Source organism: Gadus chalcogrammus, chromosome 6 (genome assembly GCF_026213295.1).
Source record: "Gadus chalcogrammus isolate NIFS_2021 chromosome 6, NIFS_Gcha_1.0, whole genome shotgun sequence".
Lineage (NCBI taxonomy): Eukaryota > Metazoa > Chordata > Actinopteri > Gadiformes > Gadidae > Gadus > Gadus chalcogrammus.
This window is the reverse complement of record NC_079417.1, coordinates 1,776,964-1,804,734: the sequence shown is the minus strand read 5'-3', so window position 1 is coordinate 1,804,734 and position 27,771 is coordinate 1,776,964. Positions and strand designations below refer to the sequence as shown.

Here is a 27,771-nt window from a genome sequence, read left to right as displayed (position 1 = left end):
ATGACTGAACTGACTTTCACCAAAGTGATTTACTTTGATTCTCATTTTTAGTGGCATAGCGCCAGCACTAAACCTCAGTAGCTAGCATAGCGCCGCCAGCACTAAACCTCAGTAGCTAGCATAGCGCCAGCACTAAACCTCAGTAGCTAGCATAGCGCCAGCACTAAACCTCAGTAGCTAGCATAGTGCCAGCACTAAACCTCAGTAGCTAGCATAGCGGCAGCACTAAACCTCAGTAGCTGGCATAGCGCCGCCAGAACTAAACCTCAGTAGCTAGCATAGCGCCAGTACTAAACCTCAGTAGCTAGCATAGCGCCATCAGTAGCTAGCCTGCTGCTGGCAGTTACTGTGAGCCTGGGAATGCCTTCTAGAAATGTTAACGTGATTAGCGCGCTAGCCTGGGTAAACCTGGGCTGAATGGGCTGTGATGCTGTCTGAGGGAAGGCTGTGACGCCCGTCTGCTAGGTGTGTGCGTGTAGGAAGCCACCCAACGCCGTTGCTATTATGCTACTTCAACGGTATGTAAATCTCTGCTAGCTTAGCGGCCGGCTATGGGCTAGGTGAGCGCAGGAACACAGAGAAGCTAATCCGTCTGACTTCACACACCGGCCGCATTCCAATAGAATCCCCTCCCCTGGGCACCACAGCCCCGCAGTTCCTGACCCTGTTCAAACTTTGAACTGGCATTAATTACACACAGGTGGTTTGTGACGGTGAACTCTATGTTTGGAGTGGTTCTGACAGAGCTCTGTGTTGCGGAGGGAGGATACTGTTTTCAGACTACGGAGATAGCCGTAGAGCTCTCTCTGCAGCAGCAGCAGTGTGAACGAGCAGGAGATGGATTCCTTTAATGAGCTGAAGCCACACAGGAGCCGGTTCACTGCTGGACAGGATCTCTTTAACGACATAACTGCTTTAGCGCTAGCCCGACAAGCTTAACGTCAAACATGGTTAGTTTAGTGATACCTCACTAATGGTGGCCGTCTTTGGCCTTTTCTACAGCCATAAATACCTTCTCTTGTGGGGACTTTGGCAAGATGTCAGGATGTTTGGACCGTGGGACAAAGTGAGTTGTCCCACTCTCTCTTATTTATGAGCAAAGCGCACGCTTTAAGATCAACATGAAACAGCACTTAAGCTGCTGGTCGTAGTAAACATTTGTCCGGATGAATCTTAACTGTCTGCTGACCTGCTGTTGGTATTTAAATAAGCAGCGTCTCAGAGTAAATATACTGGGCAGCCTCGATGTAAATCATTTGGTTGTTAGCTGTCGCTCCCTCTATGGTCGCAACAGGAAGGAGACTGTGTCATGTTCTCCCTCTCAGACTTCCTGTCTATCTGTCTGTCGGCCTGTCTGTCTGTCATAATCTAGCTGTCTTTCTGTCATGATCTCTCTCTGTCATTGACCTGATCTGTCTGTGTGTCTGTCTATCTATAACCCTTTCACACATTCAGACATTCATCCTACCTCCTCCTTAATGACCTGTCTGTGTACTGTCTAACCCCTACCTGCTCCTTAATGACCTGTCTCTGTACTGTCTAACCCCTACCTGCTCCTTAATGACCTGTCTCTGTACTGTCTAACCCCTACCTCCTCCTTAATGACCTGTCTCTGTACTGTCTAACCCCTACCTGCCCCTTAATGACCTGTCTCTGTACTGTCTAACCCCTACCTGCTCCTTAATGACCTGTCTCTGTACTGTCTAACCCCTACCTGCCCCTTAATGACCTGTCTCTGTACTGTCTAACCCCTACCTGCTCCTTAATGACCTGTCTCTGTACTGTCTAACCCCTACCTGCTCCTTAATGACCTTTCTCTGTACTGTCTAACCCCAACCTGCTCCTTAATGGTCTCTGTACTGTCTAACCCCTACCTGCTCCTTAATGACCTGTCTCTGTACTGTCTAACCCCTACCTGCTCCTTAATGACCTGTCGGTACTGTCTAACCCTACCTACTCCTTAATGACCTGTCTCTGTACTGTCTAACCCCTACCTGCTCCTTAATGACCTGTCTCTGTACTGTCTAACCCCTACCTACTCCTTAATGACCTGTCTCTGTACTGTCTAACCCCAACCTGCTCCTTAATGGTCTCTGTACTGTCTAACCCCTACCTGCTCCTTAATGACCTGTCTCTGTACTGTCTAACCCCAACCTGCTCCTTAATGACCTGTCTCTGTACTGTCTAACCCCTACCTGGTCCTTAATGACCTGTCTCTGTACTGTCTAACCCCTACCTGCTCCTTAATGACCTGTCTCTGTACTGTCTAACCCCTACCTACTCCTTAATGACCTGTCTCTGTACTGTCTAACCCCTACCTGCTCCTTAATGACCTGTCTCTATACTGTCTAACCCCTACCTGCTCCTTAATGACCTGTCTCTGTACTGTCTAACCCCTACCTACTATGCACCATCTACAGCGTATGGAAAGCCTTCAGTGACTTTCGGATTGTTTCCCCAACAGAGAGCTCTCACCCTGGAACCGGAGAATGAAACAGAACTGTGGATGCTACGGAATGAATGAATGAATGAATGAATGAATGGATGGATGAATGGATGAATGAATGAATGCCTATTTTACTATTCAAATGGCCGGGATTCCGATTAAATGGTAAAAGGGGAAGTGAGATAGAGGAAGTGTAACGACTCCCAGCTGATAGATTCTACTAGCTGTCGTTTCCCCGTCAGCATCCCCCCCCCACCTGGACCTTCATGTGTCATCACCGTGGAGCTGTGAGCTCTGGTCCATGGAGCCCAGACTGCACTGCCACCTCCAGCCCGTGATGCCGTGAGGGACCTCTCCTCCTCCTCCTCCTCATCTCTCTCCCCGGGCAGGATGTCTCCCACGTCTCCTCGACAACGCTCCCGCATCACGCCACAACAGAGTGCCTTCTGGGTAGCGCCTTGGCTCCTAGCTCAGGGCCGGGCCAGATGGGACTCCCAGTCCATCCCATAATATCCCAGTTACATATACTAGACAATTTAGACGCTTTTATCCAGAGTGAGGGAATTAGAGCAGGTAGGGTTAGACATTACAGAGACCATTAAGGAGTGGGTAGGGGTTAGACAGTACAGAGACAGGTCATTAAGGAGCAGGTAGGGGTTAGACAGTACAGAGACAGGTCATTAAGGAGCAGGTAGGGGTTAGACAGTACAGAGACAGGTCATTAAGGAGCAGCTAGGGGTTAGACAGTACAGAGACAGGACATTAAGGAGCAGGTAGGGGTTAGACAGTACAGAGACAGGTCATTAAGGAGCAGGTAGGGGTTAGACAGTACAGAGACAGGTCATTAAGGAGCAGGTAGGGGTTAGACAGTACAGAGACAGGTCATTAAGGAGCAGGTAGGGGTTAGACAGTACAGAGACAGGTCATTAAGGAGCAGGTAGGGGTTAGACAGTACAGAGACAGGTCATTAAGGAGCAGGTAGGGGTTAGACAGTACAGAGACAGGTCATTAAGGAGCAGGTAAGGGTTAGACAGTACAGAGACCGGTCATTAAGGAGCAGGTAGGGGTTAGACAGTACAGAGAGGTCATTAAGGAGCAGGTAGGGGTTAGACAGTACAGAGACAGGTCATTAAGGAGCAGGTAGGGGTTAGACAGTACAGAGACAGGTCATTAACAAGCAGGTAGGGGTTAGACAGTACAGAGACAGGTCATTAAGGAGCAGGTAGGGGTTAGACAGTACAGAGACCATTAAGGAGTTGGTAGGGGTTAGACAGTACAGAGACAGGTCATTAAGGAGCAGGTAGGGGTTAGACAGTACAGAGACCATTAAGGAGCAGGTAGGGGTTAGACAGTACAGAGACAGGTCATTAAGGAGCAGGTAGGGGTTAGACAGTACAGAGACAGGTCATTAAGGAGCAGATAGGGGTTAGACAGTACAGAGACCATTAAGGAGCAGGTAGGGGTTAGACAGTGCAGAGAGGTCATAAGGAGCAGGTAGGGGTTAGACAGTACAGAGACAGGTCATTAAGGAGCAGGTAGGGGTTAGCCAGTACAGAGACAGGTCATTAAGGAGCAGGTAGGGGTTAGACAGTACAGAGACAGGTCATTAAGGAGCAGTTAGGGGTTAGACAGTACAGAGACAGGTCATTAAGGAGCAGGTAGGGGTTAGACAGTACAGAGACAGGTCATTAAGGAGCAGGTAGGGGTTAGACAGTACAGAGACAGGTCATTAAGGAGCAGGTAGGGGTTAGACAGTACAGAGACAGGTCATTAAGGAGCAGGTAGGGGTTAGACAGTACAGAGACAGGTCATTAAGGAGCAGTTAGGGGCTAGACAGTACAGAGACCATTAAGGAGCAGGTGGGGGTTAGACAGTACAGAGACAGGTCATTAAGGAGCAGGTAGGGTTAGACAGTACAGAGACAGGTCATTAAGGAGCAGGTAGGGGTTAGACAGTACAGAGACCATTAGGAAGCAGGTAGGGTTAGACAGTACAGAGACAGGTCATTAAGGAGCAGGTAGGGGTTAGACAGTACAGAGACAGGTCATTAAGGAGCAGGTAGGGGTTAGACAGTACAGAGACAGGTCATTGAGGAGCAGGTAGGGGTTAAACAGTACAGAGACAGGTCATTAAGGAGCAGGTAGGGATAGGACCTTTCATCTGGGAGTCTAACACGCTAACCTCTGTCCTGGCCTATTAGTCAAATGTGTGGCGCTGTTCAAACTGTCTCGCTTTCAGGCTGTTCAAGTTTCCCTTGATCAGCCAGTATTGTGTGAACGTTTGGTCAACAACCAGCCGTTCCTGTCACTTCCTGTGTGCTCCCACCACTTCCTGTCTTAGGGCGGGTGTGTTTGGTTTGGGCGGGGCTTCTATGTTTGTTGAGGCAGCGTGTTCGAGCCCAACAGGGTGACTGACCGGTCGGGCTCAGGTGGGGTCGATGTCGTTTCTGTGTGTGTCTCTGTCGGGGTATCTATTGTGGACTTTAATGCCCCAACCCGAAGCCTTACGTACTCACAGTTAATTGTTCGGTTTTTTCCTGTGTGTGTGTGTGTGTGTGGTGTTGTGTGGGTGTGTGTGTGTGTGTGTGTGTGTGTGTGTGTGTGTGGTTGTGTGTCTGTCTGTGTGTGTGGTGTGTGTGTGTGTGTGTGTGTGTGCAGGGGAATGATGAGGAGGCGCTGGTGGACCTGGGGAAGACCAGCTCCACGCTTCACACCAACTTCGAGAAGGAGGAGCTGGAGAGTAAGTCAGTCAGTCAGTCCTTCAGTCAGTCCTTCAGTCAGTCAGTCAGTCAGTCAGTCCTTCAGTCCTTCAGTCAGTCAGTCCTTCAGTCAGTCAGTTCTTCAGTCAGTCAGTCAGTCAGTCCTTCAGTCAGTCAGTCAGTCAGGGAGTGAGTGAGTCAGTCAGTCAGTCAGCCACTCAGTCACTCACTCACATTCACTCACACCCACACATGGTTGCCGGTGATCTTGAGTGTGAGACGCCCTCAGGTCAGCCTGGACCTCCCCCTGAGTCTCTACGACTCCTCCTGCTCTTCAGAAAAGGATTGGTGCTTAGTGTGAGATCCACTCACCTAACTAACCTAGTGGTACTGACTCAGTACTGACCCAGCGGTACTGACTCAGTGCTGACCCAGTGGTACTGACTCAGTACTAACCCTACTCAGTACTAACCCAGTGGTACTGACTCAGTACTAACCCTACTCAGTACTAACCCAGTGGTACTGACTCAGTACTGACCCTGACTCATAGTACTAACCCAATGGTACTGACTCAGTACTGACTCAGATGTACTGACTCCTCAGGTCACAGGGCCGTCTATGTGGGCGTGCACGTGCCCATGGGTCGGCAGAGCAGGAGGAGACACCGTCACCGCGGCAACAAGCATCACAGGAAGAGACGAGAGCGCAGCTCCGACCACGAGGACGGCCGGAGTCACCGAGCAACGGTAGGACCAGACCCCCATCTAGAACCCCACCTAGACCCCCACCCAGACCCCCAACCAGACCCCCAACCAGGTACCCATCTAGACCCCCAACTACAATAGGAATAGACCCCCAATGACGGAGTACATCTAGAGGACCATGTGGTTCAGTGGCCTGCAGTGCATCCTAACGCTGACCTCCAGCCCTGACCTCTGACCTCTGACCCTGACCTCCGGCCCTGCCCCCAGACACGCCGTCCCAGAGGGTGCAGTTCATCCTGGGGATGGACGACGATGACGAGGAGCACGTCCCCCACGACCTGTTCACCGAGCTGGACGAGCTGGCCTTCAGGGACGGCCAGGGCCAGGAGTGGAAGGAGACCGCCAGGTGAGCACCAGGCCGCCCTGACTCACAAGAAGTCCAAGAAGAGAAACCATTAATGTATCTCTGTCAGTACAGTAAGGATGTTGATGGAACCAAACACTGTCAATCACTAGGCGAACCCATTCCCTGTATAGAACAGAGATAACGAGGATAAGACGCTGCACCATGCTAAGTACTGTTTTTAACTGCATTGGTTGTTTGCGTGTTGGGGTGTCAGCTGATGGGTGACATCAGGTGTATTGATTGACTGTTTGTTTATTGATTGATTGTTCAGTATATTGATTGATTGTTCCTTTATTGGTTGTTGTTGGAGTGTTTGGGGTGTCAGCTGATGGGTTGACCTCAGGTGTATTGTATTGGACCTGTTTCGTTTATTGATTGATTGTTCAGTTTATTGATTGATTGTTCCCTTTATGGTTGGTTGTTGGAGTGTTGGGGTGTCAGCTGATGGGTGACATCAGGTGCATTGATTGACTGTTTCGTTGATTGATTGACAATTCGTGTATTGGTTTGACGGTTCTTTTATTGGTTGGTGACTGTTCGTTTATTGATTGGACTGTTTGTTTACTGGTTTGACTGTTTCGTTTATTTATGTAATTGTTTGTTTATTTATTGATGTGTCGTTTATTGATTGGGACTGTTTGTTTATTGGTTGACTGTTTGTTATTTATTGATTGTTTGTTTCATTGACTGTTCGTTGGATTGATTGATTGTTGATTGATTGGTTGTTCTTTTTGTTTATTGACTGACTTGTTGTTTATTGATTGACTGTTCGTTTATCGTTGCTTTTCGTTTATTGATTCACTGTTCGTTTATTGGTTGACTGTTCGTTTATTGTTGACTGTTCGTTTATTGCTTGACTGTTGTTTATTGGTTGACGGATTGTTTATTTATTGATTGTTTGTTTATTTATTGATTGTTAGTTTTTTGATTGACTGTTTCGTTTATTGATTGACTGTTCCTTAATTGTTGACTGTTTGTTTACTGGTTGACTGTTCGTTTATTGATTGACTGTTTGTTTGTTTATTGATTGTTCGCTGATGTGGTTGCTGGCTGCAGGTGGCTGAAGTTCGAGGAGGACGTTGAGGACGGGGGCGAGCGCTGGAGTAAGCCTACGTGGCCACGCTGTCGCTGCACAGCCTGTTCGAGCTGCGCTCCTGCATCACCAACGGCACCGTGCGGCTGGACATGAGGGCCGGCACGCTGGAGGAGATCGCAGGTCCGTGGGCAGCGCGTCGTTAGCACTCTGGAGCTGGACTGGACCGGAACCCAGTGTTCTGGGGGCCCAACCGGTCCTCCAGCCTTAACTCGGACTCTTGGGCCTCCGCCTTTGGACCTTACACACATGGTGGCTGACGTGACCTCCGACCTTACAGTCATGGCAGCTGACGTGACATCGACCTTACAGTCATGTCGGCTGACGTGACCTCGACCTTACAGTCATGGCAGCTGACGTGACCATCGACCTTACAGTCATGTGGCGGCTGACGTGACCTCGACCTTACATGTCATGGCAGCTGACGTGACTCGACCTTACAGTCATGGCGGGCTGACGTGACCTCGGACCTTACAGTCATGGCAGCTGACGTGACCCTCGACCTTACAGTCATGGTGGCTGACGTGACCTCGACCTTACAGTCATGGCGACTGACGTGACCTCGACCTTACAGTCATGGCGGCTGGACGTGACCTCGACCTTACAGTCATGGCGGCTGACGTGACGTGACCTCACAGTACATGGTGGCTGACGTGACCTCGACCTTACAGCCATGGCGCTTGACGTGACGTGACCTGACAGACATGGTGGCTGACATGACCTCGACCTCACACACATGGTGGCTGACGTGACGTGACCTCTACAGACATGGTGGCTGACGTGACCTCGACCTTACAGCCATGGCGGCTGACATGACGTGACCTGACAGACATGGGGACTGACATGACCTCGACCTCACACACATGGTGGCTGACGTGACGTGACCTCACAGACATGGTGGCTGACATGACCTCACAGACGTAGTGGCTGACGTCACCTCGACCTTACAGTCATGGCGGCTGACGTGACCTCGACCTTACAGTCATGGCAGCTGACGTGACCTCGACCTTACAGTCATGGCGGCTGACGTGACCTCGACCTTACAGTCATGGCAGCTGACGTGACCTCGACCTTACAGTCAATGGCGGCTGACGTGACCTCGACCTTACAGTCATGGCAGCTGACGTGACCTCGACCTTACAGTCATGGTGGCTGACGTGACCTCGACCTTACAGTCATGGCGACTGACGTGACCTCGACCTTACAGTCATGGCGGCTGACGTGACCTCGACCTTACAGTCATGGCGGCTGACGTGACGTGACCTCACAGACATGGTGGCTGACGTGACCTCGACCTTACAGCCATGGCGGCTGACGTGACGTGACCTGACAGACATGGTGGCTGACATGACCTCGACCTCACACACATGGTGGCTGACGTGACGTGACCTCACAGACATGGTGGCTGACGTGACCTCGACCTTACAGCCATGGCGGCTGACATGACGTGACCTGACAGACATGGTGACTGACATGACCTCGACCTCACACACATGGTGGCTGACGTGACGTGACCTCACAGACATGGTGGCTGACATGACCTCACAGACGTAGTGGCTGACGTCACCTCGACCTCACAGACATGGCGGCTGACCTGTGTGTGTGTGTGTGTGTGTGTGCCTCTACAGACATGGTGATTGACAGCATGCTAGCGTCGGGGCAGCTGGAGGCGGGGGTGGAGCACAAGGTGAAGGAGGCCATGTTGAAGCGCCACCACCACCAGAACGAGAAGAAGCTGAGCAACCGCATTCCCCTCGTGCGCTCCTTCGCCGACATCGGCAAGAGGCAGTCAGACCCCACCTGCTGGAGCGCAACGGTGAGAGAGAGGGAGGGAGAGAGGGAGGGAGGGAGGGAGGGGGAGAGAGAGGGAGAGAGAGAGGGGGAGAGAGAGGGGGAGAGAGAGGGGGAGAGAGAGAGAGAGAGAGGAGAGAGAGGGGTTGGGATTGATGTTGGGGTTTGGTGTTTGTCCCAGCTCTGTTCTGCAGGAGAGTTGTGTGACCCTGTGATAACATCGAATGAACACACGCACACGCACACGCACACGCGCGCGCGTGCGCGCGCGCACACACACACACATCTCAATGTTTTAGGGGAAACTGAGCTGAATCTGTGTGTTTGCTTCCTGCTTCCTGTTTCCTGTGAGTGTGACAGGAAGCTGTGCGCCCCCGCGGGGTGTGATAGCATTCAATAAACCCTCATTAATAAACACCTCCTTCCAGTCCGCACCTCGAACCCCAGCGACCCCCCGCCCTCCTCCTCCCTGCTCCTCAGTCCTCCTCCTCAACTCAACTCCCTCCTCCCTTTTCCTCCCCCATCCTCCTCCCATGCCTCCCCCCTTCCCGACTCTGGTCTCCTCCCGTTCCCCCCCCCCCTGTGTCCCCCCCCCCCTGTGGCCTCCTCCTCCCGTTCTCCTCCTCCCGTTCTCCTCCTCCCTCCTCCTTTAGGAACAGGTCTGCTGGCGTCGCCCCAGTCGGCCCCCGGGAACCTGGACCAAAGCAAGGTCCTGGAGGGCCGCGGTACCCCAGGAGGAGGAGGAGGGAGCAGAGAGAACAGCACTGTGGACTTCAGCAAGGTATCTCCTCCCCCTTCTTCAGATATAGTCTCCAGAAGTACATGCTGATCAGCCCGTGCCTCTCTCTTGGATTAAATAATCGTGGTATCAACGCAACTAAACCCCTCCCACTCACTCATAACCCCTCCCACTCACCCTGACCTCTTCCCACTCACCCTGTTACCCCTCCCACTCACCCTAACCCCTCCCACTCACCCTAACCCCTCCCACTCACCCTAACCCCTCCCACTCACCCTAACCCCTCCCACTCACCCTTAACCCCTCCTACTTACCAGTAACCCCTCCCACCCAGCCATCCAAGCTCACTAGTTGTTGTCACTCAGTTGCACAGACGGTAAGAGGACCGAACTGCTGGTCTTTATTTAAAGGAGAGGTTTCAATCTTACACATTGCGACTTTAAGATAATAGTAATGAAAACAAACTTTTCTCGAGTCCCACTGCGGACGAGGGCGTCGGTGTCGACAACGCTCTTCGATGTGGGGAGGACCTGAGGGTAGTCAGGTTGAATCCCTCTCAGGGCCTCAGCGGCCGTCCCTCTGTTCTGTCTTCTGCCCTGGTTGACCCGCGGCTGCTCTGTGTCTCCGGCAGGACTGTCACTGTAGTTGTGGTTTCCTGGGGCGGAGGCCTATCGTAAGTCCCGCCCCCTGTCCATCACTGGCTGTGGACCAATCTGTGTCCTCCGTGTTGTGACAGTGTTGCCGTGTCTCTGGCCGTGTGTCTCCGATCAACTGAAGTGTGTGGAGTCTAGTGTTGTTGTTGTTGTTGTCGGTGTTGTTGTGTTGACCCCTGGTACGAGATGGCTTCATCATGGGCCTCCTACTGACGGAGGAGGAGGGGGAGACTGTTGTGTCTGTTGTCTGTGAACATCCAGCATGAATCCTGTCCTGTGGTCTCCGTGCGTTGGGTCTGAATGTGCGTCAGATTCCAACGGCTCGCGGTGGGGGCTCAGTGCTTTGTTATTTGTGCTTTGTGTTTTTTTTTTTTTTACATGTTGGATGATATTTTGGAGATTAGAAAGAAACCATTATTTTCCCCTTTGCATTAGAAATGGCCTCAGTAGCTACGAGTAGGGCAGGACTGAGGCTGTGATCTATCAGGAGTCACTCAGCTTTGGGAAATTAGTTTAGGGAAATAGATCAAAGCAGGAGTCCCTGTTGTGACCGTGGTTGTGTGTGTGTGTGTGTGTGTGTGTGTGTGTGTGTGTGTGTGTGTGTGTGTGTGTGTGTGTGTGTGTGTGTGTGTGTGTGTGTGTGTGTGTGTGTGTGTGTGTGTGTGTGTGTGTGTGTGTCCAGGTCGATATGAACTTCATGAAGAAGATCCCCCCCGGGGCAGAGGCCTCCAACGTCCTGGTCGGGGAGGTGGACTTCCTGGACCGACCAATCATAGCCTTCGTCAGGCTGTCCCCGGCCGTCCTGCTGACCGGCCTCACAGAGGTCCCGGTCCCCACCAGGTCTGAGACAAGCGCACGCACAACAACCCCCCGAAGGCTAACTCACAGACACACACCCCTGGACGACTAACACAGACACACACCCCCCCCAAGTCTAACACACGGACACACACGCCCCCGAAGTCTAACACACCAACATAGAAACACAGACACCGGTCCCCACAAAGTCTGACACTCCAACATAGAGACACAGATACCGGTCCCCACAAAGTCTAGCACACCAACATAGAGACACACACACAGGTCCCCACAAAGTCTCACATACCAACATAGAGACACACACACAGGTCCACACAAAGTCTAACACACCAACATAGAGACACACACACAGGTCCCCACAAAGTCTAACACACCAACATAGAGACACACACACAGGTCCCCACAAAGTCTAGAACACCAACATAGAGACACACACACAGGTCCACACAAAGTCTAACACACCAACATAGAAACACAGACACAGGTCCCCACAAAGTCTGACACACCAACATAGAGACACAGATACCGGTCTCCACAAAGTCTAACACACCAACATAGAGACCCACACACAGGTCCCCACAAAGTCTAACACACCAACATAGAGACACACTCACAGGTCCCCACAAAGTCTAACACACCAACATAGAGACACACACACAGGTCCCCACAAAGTCTTACCCACCGGCCGACCAGGTTACGGGGTGCGGGCGGAGGCTGACCTGGGGTCTCCCTGTTGTCCAGGTTCCTCTTCCTGCTCCTGGGGCCGTTCGGGAAGGGCCCACAGTACCACGAGATCGGGCGCTCCATCGCCACGCTGATGACAGACGAGGTGTGGCTCCACCCCTCACCGTGGGGGCCTCCACAGACCCCCACCTGCTCCGTCACCATGGACATAGATCAGTCAGACGCAGTAGAAACACAGACTACTGGCAACCATAAGAAGACATTTAATAAATATAGTCAACACATATTTTACTCTTATATTTTAGATAAGATTAAATAAAATGATACTTTAGTTCGCACCTGAGATTCCATCTGTGAAGTACATATTTCTAAAATAAACATTATGCAAGTTCATTAGACTTTTTTTCATATAATTGTACAAAGTAATCAATGCTGCAGTCATACAAGTATATAGTCTGTCTGTCTGTCTGTCTGTCTGTCTGTCTGTCTGTCTGTCTGTCTGTCTGTCTGTCTGTCTGTCTGTCTATAAGGAAAGTATAACTTACTATTAGCACTAACTAAAGAGCTCTCTCTCTCTCTCTCTCTCTCTCTCTCTCTCTCTCTCTCTCTCTCTCTCTCTCTCTCTCTCTCTCTCCTCTCTCCTCTCCCTCTCCCTCTCCTCTCTCCTCTCTCTCTCTCTCTCTCTCTCTCTCTCTCTCTCTCTCTCTCTCCCCCTCCCTCCATCCCTCCCCCTCCCTCTCTCTCTCTCTCTGTCTCTCCAGATCTTCCATGACGTGGCCTACCGGGCTAAGGACCGCTCTGACCTGCTGTCGGGGGTCGATGAGTTCCTGGACCAGGTGACGGTGCTGCCCCCCGGGGAGTGGGACCCCAGCATCCGCATCCAGCCCCCCAAGACCATCCCCTCCCAGGTCCACGCACGCACGCACACACACACACACACACACACACACACACACACACACACACACACACACACACACACACACACACACACACACACACACACACACACACACACACACACACACACACACACGTACGCAAATATAGGCACACGCAGGTGTTCATGTTTTTTCTTTTAATGGTTCCGCAGGAGAAAAGGAAGATGCCCGCCCTGCCCAATGGCTCCTCCCACTACTCTGACATCATCAAGGAGGCGGAGCATCAGACCGGGCCCGAGCTACAGAGGACTGGGAGGTGTGTGGACGTACACGCACGCACACACACACAGACATCCCCCTTCCCCCCTACAGCACACACAACAGCACACACACACACACACACACACACGTCTACTGCACACGCACACTGAAGCCGTTGATACAAGTTAATCATATCCCCAGGTGACCAATCACAGGAGATATAAGCTGTACATCTGCATCCTTGGCACTGATTGGAAAATTATTATAATCTGAAATAGAAGGAATAACAACGTTAATGGTTACTCTGCACGAGGCCTGTTCTACGAGGAGAGGGAGGAGAGAGGAGAGGAAGGAGGGGAGGAGAGGGAGGAGAGGGAGGAGAGAGGAGAGGAAGGAGGGGAGGAGAGGGAGGAGGAAGAGAGAGGAGGAGGAGAAGGAGGAGGAGAGGAGGAGGAGAGGGAGGAGAGGAGGAGAGGAGGCGAGGGAGGGAGGAGAGGGAGAGGAAGGAGGGAGGAGAGGTAGGAGGAGAGGGAGGAGAGGGAGGAGGAGGCGGGCGGAGAGAGGGCGAGGGAGGAGAGAGGAGAGGAAGCGAGGGAGGAGAGGGAGGAGAGGAGGAGTAGAGAGAGGGAGGAGAGGGAGGAGAGACGGAGAGGGCGGAGGAGAGGGAGGAGAGGTAGGAGGAGGGGAGGAGGAGAGGGATGGAGCGAGGAGGAGGAGGGAGGAGAGGGAGGAGAGGTAGGAGGAGAGGGAGGAGAGAGGAGATGGAGGAGGGGAGGGAGGAGAGAGGAGATGGAGGAGGGGAGGAGAGGGAGGAGGGAGGGGAGGGAGGAGAGAGGAGAGGGAGGAGGGGAGGGAGGAGGGGAGAGGGAGGAGGGAGGAGAGGGAGGAGGGGAGGAGGAGTCGTGACTGGCTGAGGGAATTGAACAACATTCGGCCACTCCCACATTTGTAAATGAACGAGTCCAGACCGGGCTGGTGCTCAGCTAACCAGATCCAGACAGTGAATGTGGACGGTCATTCTGATGCTTCCTAGATAAGAAGCCGTTAGGGGACGAGGAGCGGCCTCTGGAGCTAATGAATCATCTGCACTGAACTCTTAGTACGGATTACACTAACTGTCATTTGCGTCATCCAGCAAGCATCAGATGCTAAATTCTTTGTTTCGGTTTGCGACAATCTCGGCCGATCAGCGTTGATTCTGTCGTTCTAATAACCTCTCTGTCTGTCTATCTGCCTCCCTGTCTGTCTGTCTGCCTCCCCGTCTGCCTGTCTGCCCCCCCGTCTGTCTGTCTGCCCCCCGTCTGTCTGTCCCCAGGTTGTTTGGCGGTCTGGTGGCGGACGTGTGTCGTAAGGCCCCCTTCCTGGTCAGCGACCTGCGCGACGCGCTCAGCCTGCAGTGCCTGGCCTCGGTCCTCTTCCTCTACTGCGCCTGCATGTCCCCCGTCATCACCTTTGGGGGGCTGCTGGGCGAGGCCACGCACGGGAACATCGTGAGCACGCCGTGACACACAACGACGCGACGCGACGCGACACGCCGCGACAGACGCGCCGCGACACACAGTGACAGACGCGCCGCGACACACAGCGACACGCCGCTTCTGTCCCCGTGGCGCAGGGTATCACTGAAGGGTGCTGCTTCAGACTAGAGATGGTCCGATCCTAATCTAGAGTATATACCGATACAGCATCTAGTATTGTGACCACTCATAGCACTTGTTATGATTGAAGGGTTCTGTGATGGTATAGGATCGGTACATAGACTTTGGCGTACTCGCCGATACCCTCTGGAGGCATTTACGATACTGGCGTCGGTATTGGAACAACTCTAGTTCAGACCTTATGGCTGCTCCTCTAGGCCCAGTAGAACGAGATGCCCTCAAAAGCTTCCTCCTTATTAACGCCAAGTATCTAAGCACACATCACGGCCACGGTGGACAGAGGCTGACTGATTGAATAGTTAGAGCTCCCTGGTAGATGGGCGTCATGTGAGGTCACCAAAGATAGCGCAGTGCTTTCAGTGTCTGCTGCTTTGGTCAAGAGAACTCTTAATAGCTTGTTTGAGTAACGCACTCTCCCTCCTTCCTCCCTCCCTCCCTCCCTCCCTCCCTCCCTCTCTCCCCCCAGAGTGCGATTGAGTCTCTGTTCGGGGCGTCGCTGACGGGCGTGGCCTACTCGCTGTTCGCCGGGCAGCCCCTCACCATCCTGGGCAGCACCGGGCCCGTCCTGGTCTTTGAGAAGATCCTCTTCAAGTTCTGCAGGTGGGTGGTCTGCGGGGGGGGGCTTTGTACCGAGTGGCAGGTTGTTAAAGTTTGGTGGGGGGGGGGGGGGGGGGGGGGGGTGCACTGCCATGAGAGATCCAGCTAGGATGTTTACAACGGAGGCAGGGCGACAAGATTCAGATCTAGTCCGGTTCCATCGTTGTCCTTCCTCTCGTCGTTCTCGAGGTTGTTCGTCGATCGAGGATGCAACACCCGTGTTTCCATTAGGTCACCCTTCTTTGACGAAGAGCCAATCACAAACCGCCCTCTCTGGGGCTGACAAACCGGTGGTCCCGGGGTGAGGTCGGCTCACACACCCCCTGGCCCCCGGGGAGGGGAGGAGCCATGGTTGGACTGTTGCATGAAAGAAAGGAAACGTAATGCTAATCCCAAAGCCAACAGCGGTGTCCCGGCACACTGCGCTGCAGAATGTGCTCTGCGGTGGGTTTAATAGCATTAAAACATTCTGCTTCATGCTGTTTGTGCCTGCGTGGAGGCGTCCTTGAGCAGGGAGCCCTTCCCATGCCTGCTCCTTAGACATCCAGAATTAATACCTTCACAAAGAAATGCTATAAAGTTGTAAAATTGTCACGGTGGACATTTAGTAGAAACAAAAAGCAGGAGCCAGAAACGTGAACTGTGACTTGTGACTCATGTATTTTATGCACTGGTCTCATCGCAGTCCCTCCCCCTAGCAGAGTTAGGGGCCTGGCTTGAGCCTTTGGGCTACACAGGGAATATAACCCCTAACACTACAGTGTTAGTGCCTAGCTCAACATACAGGGCTACACAGGGAATATAACCCCTAACACTACAGTGTTAGTGCCTAGCTCAACATACAGGGCTACACAGGGAATATAACCCCTAGCACTACAGTTTCAGTGCCTTGCTCAACATACAGGGCTACACAGGGAATATAACCCGTAATCCTGGCAGTAATGGTGCCTTGGTTTATCCATGGTGAATGCAGAACCCTGATACATGACCCAAGAGTCCTTAAAGGTAAACCTCAGTTTCTCTTGTTTGGTTTTATTTGATAAACCATCTGTGAGCTGGATGGTGTGGTTAGCGATGCACGCTACTCTGTGAGGCTACCTCAGTTTTACAAGACAATAGGTTAGCTATTAATCTCCGACCGGTAATGCTAACCTGCTTTCTGCTAGCAGGTTTTCGATGAGCGTTATTTTCCAGTTCAGCTATTCTGCTCGCTAAACCTTACCTTTTGACCACGTCAGGTCGTGCCTCCCAGAGGCAGCCGCTCTTTGTCTGAGGATTATCATCAACGTACCATTGTTGTCGCACTCATGGTTTGGATGAAACGTAATTATTTGCGGCTTGCATTCAGGTCTCTGGTGTCAGCATTCCTTTGGGTTTCTTTGCTTGGGGAGAGCTTTTATTTGTGGTTTAAGTGACACGTGACCCAGTTGTTGGTACAAATCACGTAACTACAACGCACATAATGCTCATTAAATGTAACCGTGGCACTGGTGGTGGTGGTGGTGGTGGTGGAAGTCGTAGGAGTGAAATACTGCCCCCTAATGAAAGGCACTGGTATGACAGCCCTTTCTGGTATGACAGTCCTTGGGTATCACTTGGTCAGCCAGAGTTTGTTAGCGGTACCTTTCACATTTGGGCTACTGTACTAGACTGTTCACACAATCTGTTCAGAGAAATATTTGGAAAGAGCTAAGAAGGGCAAAGTACGTGAAAGCCTTTACTTGGTGCCTGACACCTACACTCTAAACTGTTGTTTTTAATGTTTCACTTTTTGGAAGCAAGTAATATGTATGGATAAAGCAACACTTTATCCCAATATCAATACAAGTGGCTTATACCGCCTTGCTACCCACGCACGGTACATCCCCCTAGTGGCGTTTACTCACCGTCTCTGCCTCCCCCTCCACGGTGCGCTCCCTAGTGGCGTATACTCACCGTCTCTGCCTCCCGCTCCACGGTGCGCCCCCTAGTGGCGTATACTAACCGTCTCTCCCCCTCCACGGTGCGCCCCCTAGTGGCGTATACTCATCGTCTCTGCCTCCCCCTCCACGGTGAGCCCCCTAGTGGCGTATACTCACCGTCTCTGCCTCCCGCTCCACGGTGCGCCCCCTAGTGGCGTATACTAACCGTCTCTCCCCCTCCACGGTGCGCCCCCTAGTGGCGTATACTCACCGTCTCTGCCTCCCCCTCCACGGTGCGCCCCCTAGTGGCGTATACTCACCGTCTCTCCCCCTCCACGGTGCGCTCCCTAGTGGCGTATACTCACCGTCTCTCCCCCTCCACGGTGCGCTCCCTAGTGGCGTATACGGTACTCACCGTCTCTGCCTCCCGCTCCACGGTGCGCCCCCTAGTGGCGTATACTCACCGTCTCTGCCTCCCCCTCCACGGTGCGCCCCCTAGTGGCGTATACTCAACGTCTCTCCCCCTCCACGGTGCGCCCCCTAGTGGCGTATACTCACCGTCTCTCCCCCTCCACGGTGCGCCCCCTAGTGGCGTATACTCACCGTCTCTCCCCCTCCAGTGACTACGAGCTGTGCTACCTCTCGCTGCGGACCAGCATCGGGCTGTGGACCGCGCTGCTCTGCCTGCTGCTCGTCGCCACGGACGCCAGCTCGCTGGTGCGCTACATCACGCGCTTCACCGAGGAGGCCTTCGCCGCGCTCATCTGCATCATCTTCATCTACGAGGCGCTGGAGAAGCTGGGGCACCTGGGGAAACTGTACCCGGTCAACACACACGCCGCCCTGGGCAACGCCACCGACGACACGTAAGCGCTCACGCCTTGGGCAATCACATTCTGAGGGGGCGTGTGCCAACCCAGCCCCCCCAATGGACACGCCCCCCACCAGCAGTACTAGACTAGTTGCACTGGTTAACTCCCAGTGTCCGCCAGTCCTTCAGGATAACGGTTCCCAGTGGAGGCTGACCGCTCCCTCTCTGCCCAGGTGCCGGTGTTCCGTTGAGGCCAACTCCTCCCAGCCGGCCTCCCGGGGGTGGAACAGCAGCGAGGTCCTCTCCCTGGGCGCCCTGGACGAGCAGGTACCACCCCCCTGCTGGGCGACGCAAAGCTAATGCTAACGGCCACATGGCTGGATGCTTCTGCTGGGGAACAGGACAATGCTAAGGCTAACACCAAGGCTAACACTAAGGCTCAGAATAATGCCACTCAATCCCATGCAACAATTCTCCCTTTCTCCCTCCAGGAGTGTTTGAGGCAGGGGGGGAGGTTCTCCTGCCGCTACGTCCCTGACGTCCTCTTCTGGTCCATCATCCTCTTCTTCACCACCTTCTTCCTCTCCGCTTTCCTCAAGCAGTTCAAGACCAGTCGCTACTTCCCCACCAAGGTACGCCAGGCCAGACCCCCCCCCCCCGCCAGACCCAGACCAGACGCCAGTCAGACCCAGAACAGACCCTGATTAGACCCCAACCAGAGCCCCAACCATAAGCCATTACCCTTAAAGCTCATGCTTCTTTAGAATTTGAATAGAACTGAAAATATAGTTTGAACATCAAAGCAATGGATGATTTGTTTTGTTATTAACAAAATATGCTGCACTATGCTGTTTCCTTCTGGAAATTCTTATAAAATTGGTATTTTGGCCAATGGTATCTGGCAAACTGGACTGGCATTTAGTGAAGGATGTTGAATGTTTGACGCTGGTTGTGTGTGTTTGGTCGAGCGTGGGTTCAGTGTTTGGTTGAGTGTTGTTTCAGTGTTTGGTCACGCCTTGGTTTTGTCTGTTCGGTCACGCGTTGGTTCAGTGTTTGGTCACGCCTTGGTTTTGTCTGTTCTGTCACACGTTGGTTCAGTGTTTGGTCACACGTTGGTTCACTGTGTTTAGTCACGCGTTGGTTCAGTGTTTGGTCACGTGTTGGTTGAGTCTTTGGTCACGCGTTGGTTCAATGTGTTTGGTCACGCATTGTTTGAGTGTGTTTGGTCACGCGTTGGGTGAGTCTTTGGTCACGCGTTGGTTGAGTCTTTGGTCCTGCGTCTGTTCAGTGTGTTTGGTCCAGCGTTGGTTCAGTGTTTGGTCCTGCGTCGGTTCAGTGTGTTTAGTCACGCGTTGGTTCAGTGTGTTTGGTCCACCGCTGGTTCAGTGTGTTTGGTCCACCGTTGGTTCAGTGTGTTTAGTCACGCGTTGGTTCAGTGTGTTTGGTCCACCATTGGTCAGTGTGTTTGGTCCAGCGTTGGTTCAGTGTGTTTGGTCCACCGTTGGTTCAGTGTGTTTGGTCCACCGTTGGTTCAGTGTGTTTGGTCCACGTTGGTTCAGTGTGTTTGGTCCACCGTTGGTTCAGTGTTTGGTCCACCGTTGGTTCAGTGTGTTTGGTCCACCGCTGGTTCAGTGTGTTTGGTCCAGCGTTGGTTCAGTGTGTTTGCTCCACCGTTGGTTCAGTGTGTTTGGTCCACCGTTGGTTCAGTGTGTTTGGTCCACCGTTGGTTCAGTGTGTTTGGTCCACCGTTGGTTCAGTGTGTTTGGTCCACCGTTGGTTCAGTGTGTTTGGTCTAGCGTTGGTTTAGTGTTTAGTCCACCGTTGGTTCAGTGTGTTTGGTCCAGCGTCGGTTCAGTGTTTGGTCCAGCGTTGGTTCAGTGTTTGGTCCAGCGTCGGTTCAGTGTTTGGTCCAGCGTTGGTTCAGTGTGTTTGGTCCACCGTTGGTTCAGTGTTTGGTCCAGCGTTGGTTAAGTGTGTTTGGTCCAGCGTTGGTTCAGTGTTTGGTCCACCGTTGGTTCAGTGTGTTTGGTCTAGCGTTGGTTCAGTGTTTAGTCCACCGTTGGTTCAGTGTTTGGTCCAGCGTCGGTTCAGTGTGTTTGGTCTAGCGTTGGTTTAGTGTTTAGTCCACCGTTGGTTCAGTGTTTGGTCCAGCGTCGGTTCAGTGTTTGGTCCAGCGTTGGTTCAGTGTGTTTGGTCCAACGTTGGCTCAGTGTGTGCGTCGGTGTGTCCAGGTGCGTTCAAGCATCAGTGACTTCGCCGTGTTCCTCACCATCCTGATCATGGTGCTGCTGGACTACCTGGTGGGGATCCCCTCCCCCAAACTCAACGTCCCCGAGCGCTTCGAGGTAACCGTGTGTGTGTGTGTGTGTGTGTGTGTGTGTGTGTGTGTGTGTGTGTGTGTGTGTGTGTGTGTGTGTGTGTGTGTGTGTGTGTGTGTGTGTGTGTGTGTGTGTGTGTGTGCGCACAAGTGGGAGGGTCCACAGAGATGTATGATGTAAAGGCCTTATCAATAATGTCGAAATAAAAATTACTGTTTGGTTAAGGATTAGTTATTCATCCAATAATAAATGACTGATACCTTTACAAAGTGATATGAGAGAGAGAGAGAGAGAGAGGGAGAGGGAGAGGGAGGGAGGGAGGGAGGGAGGGAGAGAGAGAGAGAGAAGAGAGAGAGAGAGAGAGAGAGAGAGAGAGAGAGAGAGAGAGGAGAGAGAGAGAGAGAGAGAGAGAGAGAGAGAGAGAGAGAGAGAGAGAGAGAGAGAGAGAGAGAGAGAGAGAGAGAGAGCAGGCAGATTAAGTGGGGGAGCAGGCAGAGAGGGAGTGACCTCCCAGACCAGCCCCGTCACCCCCCCCCTTCGTGCCCCGCCCCCCCAGCCCACCTCTAAGAGCCGGGGCTGGCTGATCTCCCCCCTGGGTCCCAACCCCTGGTGGACGGTGCTGGCGGCCGCCGTCCCCGCGCTGCTCTGCACCATCCTGATCTTCATGGACCAGCAGATCACCGCCGTCATCATCAACCGCAAGGAGAACAAGCTCAAGGTCAGACCCCCCCTCACCTGGTGACCCCTCTGCTGTCGCTACGACAGAGGGCTGTGTCTATCACCTGGTGACCCCTCTCTCCCCCCCTACTGAAGGGACGTGTCTATCACCTGGCCTTCCTTTCTGCCCCCCTGCTACCACCTGGTGTCCCCTCTATCGTCTCCTTACAGAAGGGCCGTGTCTATCACCTGGCCTTCCTCTCTTCCCCCCCTTACAGAAGGGCCGTGTCTATCACCTGGCCTTCCTCTCTTCCCCCCCCCTACAGAAGGGCTGTGGCTACCACCTGGACCTGCTGGTGGTGGCGGTGATGCTGGGCGTGTGCTCCATCATGGGCCTGCCGTGGTTCGTGGCGGCCACGGTGCTCTCCATCTCCCACGTCAACAGCCTGAAGCTGGAGTCGGAGTGCTCCGCCCCCGGGGAGCAGCCGCGCTTCCTGGGCATCAGGGAGCAGCGCGTCACCGGCCTGCTCATCTTCCTGCTCATGGGCTGCTCCGTCTTCATGACCCCCGTGCTCAGGGTGAGGGTTAGATGATCCATAATGGGCTGCTCCATCTACAAGGTGAGGGTTAGATGATCCATAATAAGGTCCTTCTTCAAGGGGAGGGTTAGATGATCCATAATGGGCTGCTCCGTCTTCAAGGTGAGGGTTAGATGATCCATAATGGGCTGCTCCGTCTTCATGGTGAGGGTTAGATGATCCATAATGGGCTGCTCCATCTTCAAGGTGAGGGTTAGATGATCCATAATGGGCTGCTCCGTCTTCATGGTTAGGGTTAGATGATCCATAATAAGGTCCTTCTTCAAGGTGAGGGTTAGAAGATCCATAATAAGGTCCTTCTTCAAGGGGAGGGTTAGATGATCCATAATGGGCTGCTCCGTCTTCATGACCCCCGTGCTCAAGGTGAGGGTTAGATGATCCATAATGGGCTGCTCCGTCTTCAAGGGGAGGGTTAGATGATCCATAATGGGCTGCTCCGTCTTCATGGTTAGGGTTAGATGATCCATAATAAGGTCCTTCTTCAAGGGGAGGGTTAGATGATCCATATAAGGTGAGGGTTAGATGATCCATATAAGGTCCATCTTCAAGGTGAGGGTTAGATGATCCATATAAGGTGAGGGTTAGATGTTCCATATAAGGTCCATCTTCAAGGTGAGGGTTAGATGTTCCATTTAAGGTCCATCTTCAAGGGGAGGGTTAGATGTTCCATTTAAGGTCCATCTTCAAGGGGAGGGTTAGATGATCCATAATGGGCTGCTCCGTCTTCAAGGTGAGGGTTAGATGATCCAGAATAAGGCGGAGCTTCTGAGGGGATCGGTTCTGATTGGACGACGGTCTGAAGGAGGAGCACGGGTCAATATAAACGATGCTGCAGAATGTGGTGCTCAGAGCTGACCCGAGTCTGTGTGTCCCTCAGTTCATCCCCATGCCGGTGCTCTACGGGGTCTTCCTGTACATGGGGGTCTCCTCTCTGAAGGGCATCCAGGTGAGTCCCCCCCCCCCACCCCCCCCCACCAGGCTGGGAGACCCTTCAGGGTGGACCCGGCTCGGTGGACCTGTTTTTAGTTTTAGTTTATTGACCTTATTGCCTCATGTGCCATTTACTGAAAATGTCTGTTTGCAAAGAGTAAATATGCATTGTGTGTGTTTGTGTGTGTGTCTGTGTGTGTATCTGTGTGTGTGTGTGTGTCTGCGTGTGTGTGTGTGTGCGCGTGCACGTGTGTGTCTGTATGTGTGTGTGTGTGTGTGTGTATCTGTCTGCGTGCCTGCCTGGGTCCGTCTGTGTGTGTGTGTCTGTGTGTGTGTGTGTGTGTGCGTCCGTGTGTGCGTCAGCTGTTCGACCGTATCAAGCTGTTCGGGATGCCCGCTAAGCACCAGCCCGACCTCATCTACCTGCGCTACGTGCCGCTGTGGAAGGTGCACCTGTTCACCCTGGTGCAGCTCACCTGCCTCACGCTGCTGTGGATCACCAAGGCCTCCGCCGCCGCCGTGGTCTTCCCCATGATGGTAGGTCTATGATGGTAGGTCCTTTAATGTAGGTCTATGATGGTAGGTCTACGATGGTAGGTCTATGATGGTAGGTCCTTTAATGTATGTCTATGATGGTAGGTCCTTTAATGTAGGTCCATTAATGTAGGTCTATGATGGTAGGTCTATGATGGTAGGTCCTTTAATGTAGGTCTATGATGGTAGGTCTACGATGGTAGGTCTATGATGGTAGGTCTATTACTGTAGGTCTATGATGGTAGGTCTATGATGGTAGGGCCATTAATGTAGGTCTATTATTGTAGGTCTATGATGGTAGGTCTATGATGGTAGGTCTATGATGGTAGGTCTATTACTGTAGATCTACCATGGTAGGAGTCTGGGGTCTGGGTGGTCTCCTGTAGGTCCTGATCTGAGTCTGGGGTCTGGGTGGTCTTCTCTAGGTCCTGGTCTGAGTCTGGGGTCTGGGTGGTCTCTTGTAGGTCCTGGTCTGAGTCTGGTGTCTGGAGGGTCTCCTGTAGGTCCTGGTCTGAGTCTGGGGTCTGGGTGGTCTTCTCTAGGTCGTGTTCTGAGTCTGGGGTCTGGCTGGTCTCGTCTAGGTCTTGGCGCTGGTGTTCATCCGGAAGCTTCTGGACTTCTGCTTCACTAAGAGAGAGCTGAGCTGGCTGGACGACCTCATCCCCGAGAGCCGCAAGAAGAGGGAGGACGACAAGAAGAAGAGGGAGAAGGAGGTAGGAGGAGCCAGAGCAGGAGGGAGGAGGGAGGAGGGAGGAGGGAGGAGAGAGGAGCAGGTCTGGAGCCACTGATCAGTGACCTTACACGTGTGTGTGTGTGTGTGTGTGTGTGTGTGTGTGTGTGTGTGTGTGTGTGTGTGTGTGTGTGTGTGTGTGTGTGTGTGTGTGTGTGTGTGTGTGTGTGTGTGTGTGTGTGTGTGCAGGAGGTGAAGAGGCTACTGCAGTCTTCTGAGGACCTGACCAAGTCCCTTAAAGGAGGGTGAGTATATATAACGCACACACAGACACGCACACACAGACACGAACACACACACGCACACACAGACACGCACGCACACACACGCACATACGCGTCCTGACCACCAGGGGCAGCAGAGCAGCACAAAGCGTATCTTCACCTGTACCTAGCGCGTCTAGCTCGGTGACCTTTGACCCTGTGCCCTCAGCGCCGACCCCTCCGTGGTGAACATCTCCGACGAGATGTCCAAGACCAGCCTGTGGAAGGCCCTCTCCTCCAGGGCCGAGAGCGGCCGCGGCCCCAAGGCCAGCCCCCGGTAACCATGACGACCGCCGCAGCTCTCGCCTCCCTCTGTTGAGTGTGATGCTGGCCGTCGTCACGGGGATGGGTCACCGTCACCGTGACAACCACCGCCATCACTCCTGTCTCTCCTCACTGCTCTCTCTCCTCCCTCTGTGGGTTGTGATGCCGGGGGTTGTCACGGTGACGGTGTGTGTGTGTGTGTGTGTGTGTTTGTGTGTCTCCCAGCAGGCCGGAGGTCCCGCCCAGCGTCCGGGTCACCGTGGAGGATGAGGAGCCGGTGGTGAGCTCCGAGACCTCCATGTGACGGGGGTCCACAGACCACCTCACCGTCCACCGCAGAGAGGCCTCCGACAGTCAGAGAGAGGGAGACTGGGGGGGAGGAGGAGGAGGAGGGACTGAGGAAGAGGAAGAGGGACTGAGGAGGAGGAGGAGGGAATGAGGAGGAGGAGGAGGGACTGAAGGTCGTGCTTCATCCTCCGTCTGTAAACCTGCAGCCCTGAAGACAATGTTTCTGCCGCTGTGCTGTGTGACGGACAGCTGCCCACACACTCCGAAGCCCCTCCCACCTGTATGGTACACACACACACACACTGACCGACTGACTGACTGACTGACTGACTGACTCCTTCATAAAGAAGTGAAGATATATCTTTTTAAACCAAAGTCGTTTCACTATTGCTGTTTTTTCTTTCCTTCATGTTTTAAAGAAGACGTTTGTAATGCCTCCTCATCTCCTCTCCTAGGTTGTACTACCTAGATGAACTCGACTAGAGATACGAAGCTAGATAGCTAGCGCGGTCGAGTGATATTATCGTTTTAGTTACGTTCTGAATCGCACTTACAGATGAATTGCCTTATTTGTAGTTTACCAACCCAGCCTTGAATACATTACAAGCCTTAATGCCTTCTGCTTGCTCTTAGCACTCAGGCACTGAACGATTCTACGTTGAGAATGGGTCCATGTTTCACACGTGCACTAACGTGTTTTCAGTTTCGTAGCAGAAACAAAAAAACGTTGCCATCATATGCAAATTAAACCCTTATTCTGATGAGGCATTTCAGTTAGAGAAATGACCATAGCATATCCCAGATAAAAATGAGATTGAGACCACCTCGCTGTTATTTTCAATACAAAGGCCCCTGCCACCAAAGAATGAAACTATATTTTGTTAAGAGGCAGTGAAGGGTTGAAGAATATTGTTGTTTGTATTGAGTTCTCCTGATATCGATGACCGTGAGGCTGTTCCCTCTGAGACCTACACACCTGTAGATGGTACTGAATGCTTTACGCCAAGTAAAGCATTGGTGGCTCATTTGACAATTCTATAATAATTACGTAATAATTTGATAATTATTCATGTTTGTTTTGCAGTTTTCCTAATGATTATACAGTGTATTCCTATCGTTCCTTGTTTTGTTAAAGTCTTAATTTATGAAGAGAGGTCTTCTCGTTTATTTGCTGTTGCAAGGGTTAGAATTTGCGTCTGCAGTACAGTAGGATTATTCTGAAACATTCTCTATTGATGTTGTCTATGAAGGTGTTTCCTTTGATTTTTTTTCAACTTTTATAACTAAATGTATTGTGGTCTAACCAGGACCACGGGACGGTCCTAGTCCTCAGACTGAATGAGACTACTGAAAGATGGAAGACCTCTCTACACTGTCGGCAGAATGACTTGACCTTTCCTCTCAGTAAGGTGTTATTTATGAATTTGAACAAAAGTGATGACTGCGGTTCAGAAAATGTGATTGTACAAATGAAGAATGGCCAGGCATTTCTGGAAGGAGGTCATTAGAAACGAAAAAAAGGATTCTCGGATCATTCTAAACCTTCAACCGTTTTGTCACGTTTAAACCCAATGAAAACATGCCGGTTGGTTCATCTACCATATTTACAGGTTTTTTTTTCCTTTTATTCCAGCAGCATTGACGTCATTACGACACTGCTTTATAGACATCTGTACAGCCCTAAACACGTTAGTCACATCAAACAATATCGTCAAATTAAATCATATTTTATCATAAATATATTCGGTAGCTCCTATGTCAAATAATAACTTTCCTGATAATTTACAAATTCCAGATAGCTTTCCCTTTTTGACAATAACGGAATACTTTCCAATCGAGCTGAGTTGCTGTTTTAATCTTCAGGTACTTTAGTGGGGTTCCCGACAGACTGTGACCAAAGAGAAGCGCTGGTGTCCTTTCTGTCTGCGGTGGCCCGAGTCCCCCACTAGAGGGAGCTCTGCACTCCCCCCAAAGAGCACGACAACTTCTGTCAACGTGTTAGATTTGACTCAATATGCAGATGACCAATGGAGACACCCGGTTTGTATTAACCTGGCTTTACACCAATCACCTCAATGACATTCATGAAGAATTTTGAAGTCGTACTGAATTTGTACTATTTGTAGAACTTGTAAAATGATGCAAGGAGAGATGTTTGTATTCAATCTTGTTTTTATAATATAAATTCTTTAATGATACAATAAAGATTATATTGTTAGAAATTGTCTGTGTGATTGGTGTGGTTGTGTGGGTGGTGCGGGGGCTGTGGCTGTAGAGAGGTGACCCTGACTGCTCTAGCCTTCCTGTCGTGTCAGGGTCAAATATGACCGATTAACATTTCGATCAATCATAAATATTGTGTTTTACATTTATTTGTCTCAAGGGCTTATGTTATCCTCCACACTAGGCATTTGAACATTTTACTCTGAACACAATGAGTCGGCGCCCCATCAGACAGTTTTCTGTCAGAGAAGCTCTTGACCTTTTTTTTTCAAATTGATAAAGAGGGGACTGAAGTTGAACCAGCTATGGAGAAGGATGTCTCAGAAATAGAAGACAACGATCCTGATTTTGATCCAGACCATCATGAGACCGAACAGTCAACTGATGGCGAGGAAGAGGCACCTGAGGCAGAGGCACCTGAGGAAGAGGCCCCTGGGGAAGAGGCACCTGGGGAAGAGGCACCTGGGGAAGAGGCACCTGGGGAAGACACACCTGAGGTGACAGTCCAAGGATGGCAACTTGCTCTGGTATTCATCCCCCAGGACAGAGGAGGCAGAGCAAGAGTGGAAAATACCATTAGGATGACGCCAGGGCCAACACGGTATGCAGCATCTCGTGCGGATGACATCAAGTCCATCTTCCAACTCTTTTTACCAGAGTCCATTGTGGAGATTATACTGGCGATGACAAACCTGGAAGGGGGGCGTGTGTTTGCGGACACATGGAAGGCATTGGACCAGGTAGACCTCCAAGCCTACATGGGTCTGTTGATTCTAGCAGGAGTACATCGGTCCAACAATGAGGCTACAAAAAGTCTGTGGGA

General features: G+C 52.0%; 1 protein-coding gene across 1 annotated transcript; it reads left to right on the top strand.

The window, feature by feature from the left end:
- On the top strand, positions 1-26,964 carry LOC130383951 (sodium bicarbonate cotransporter 3-like). The gene is given in 28 exon segments (XM_056591891.1): positions 1-950; positions 5,104-5,185; positions 5,748-5,870; positions 5,873-5,890; positions 6,116-6,254; positions 7,311-7,360; positions 7,363-7,470; positions 8,976-9,137; positions 9,140-9,163; positions 9,798-9,919; positions 11,213-11,370; positions 12,091-12,178; positions 12,795-12,941; positions 13,127-13,230; positions 14,491-14,665; positions 15,300-15,433; positions 17,952-18,197; positions 18,376-18,469; positions 18,634-18,774; positions 20,374-20,487; positions 21,017-21,178; positions 21,444-21,695; positions 22,594-22,662; positions 23,010-23,183; positions 23,762-23,893; positions 24,100-24,155; positions 24,343-24,450; positions 24,663-26,964. Coding segments are annotated over 28 exon segments (3,264 nt in total). The 5' UTR covers positions 1-947; the 3' UTR covers positions 24,742-26,964.
- Positions 26,965-27,771: the final 807 nt, after the last annotated feature.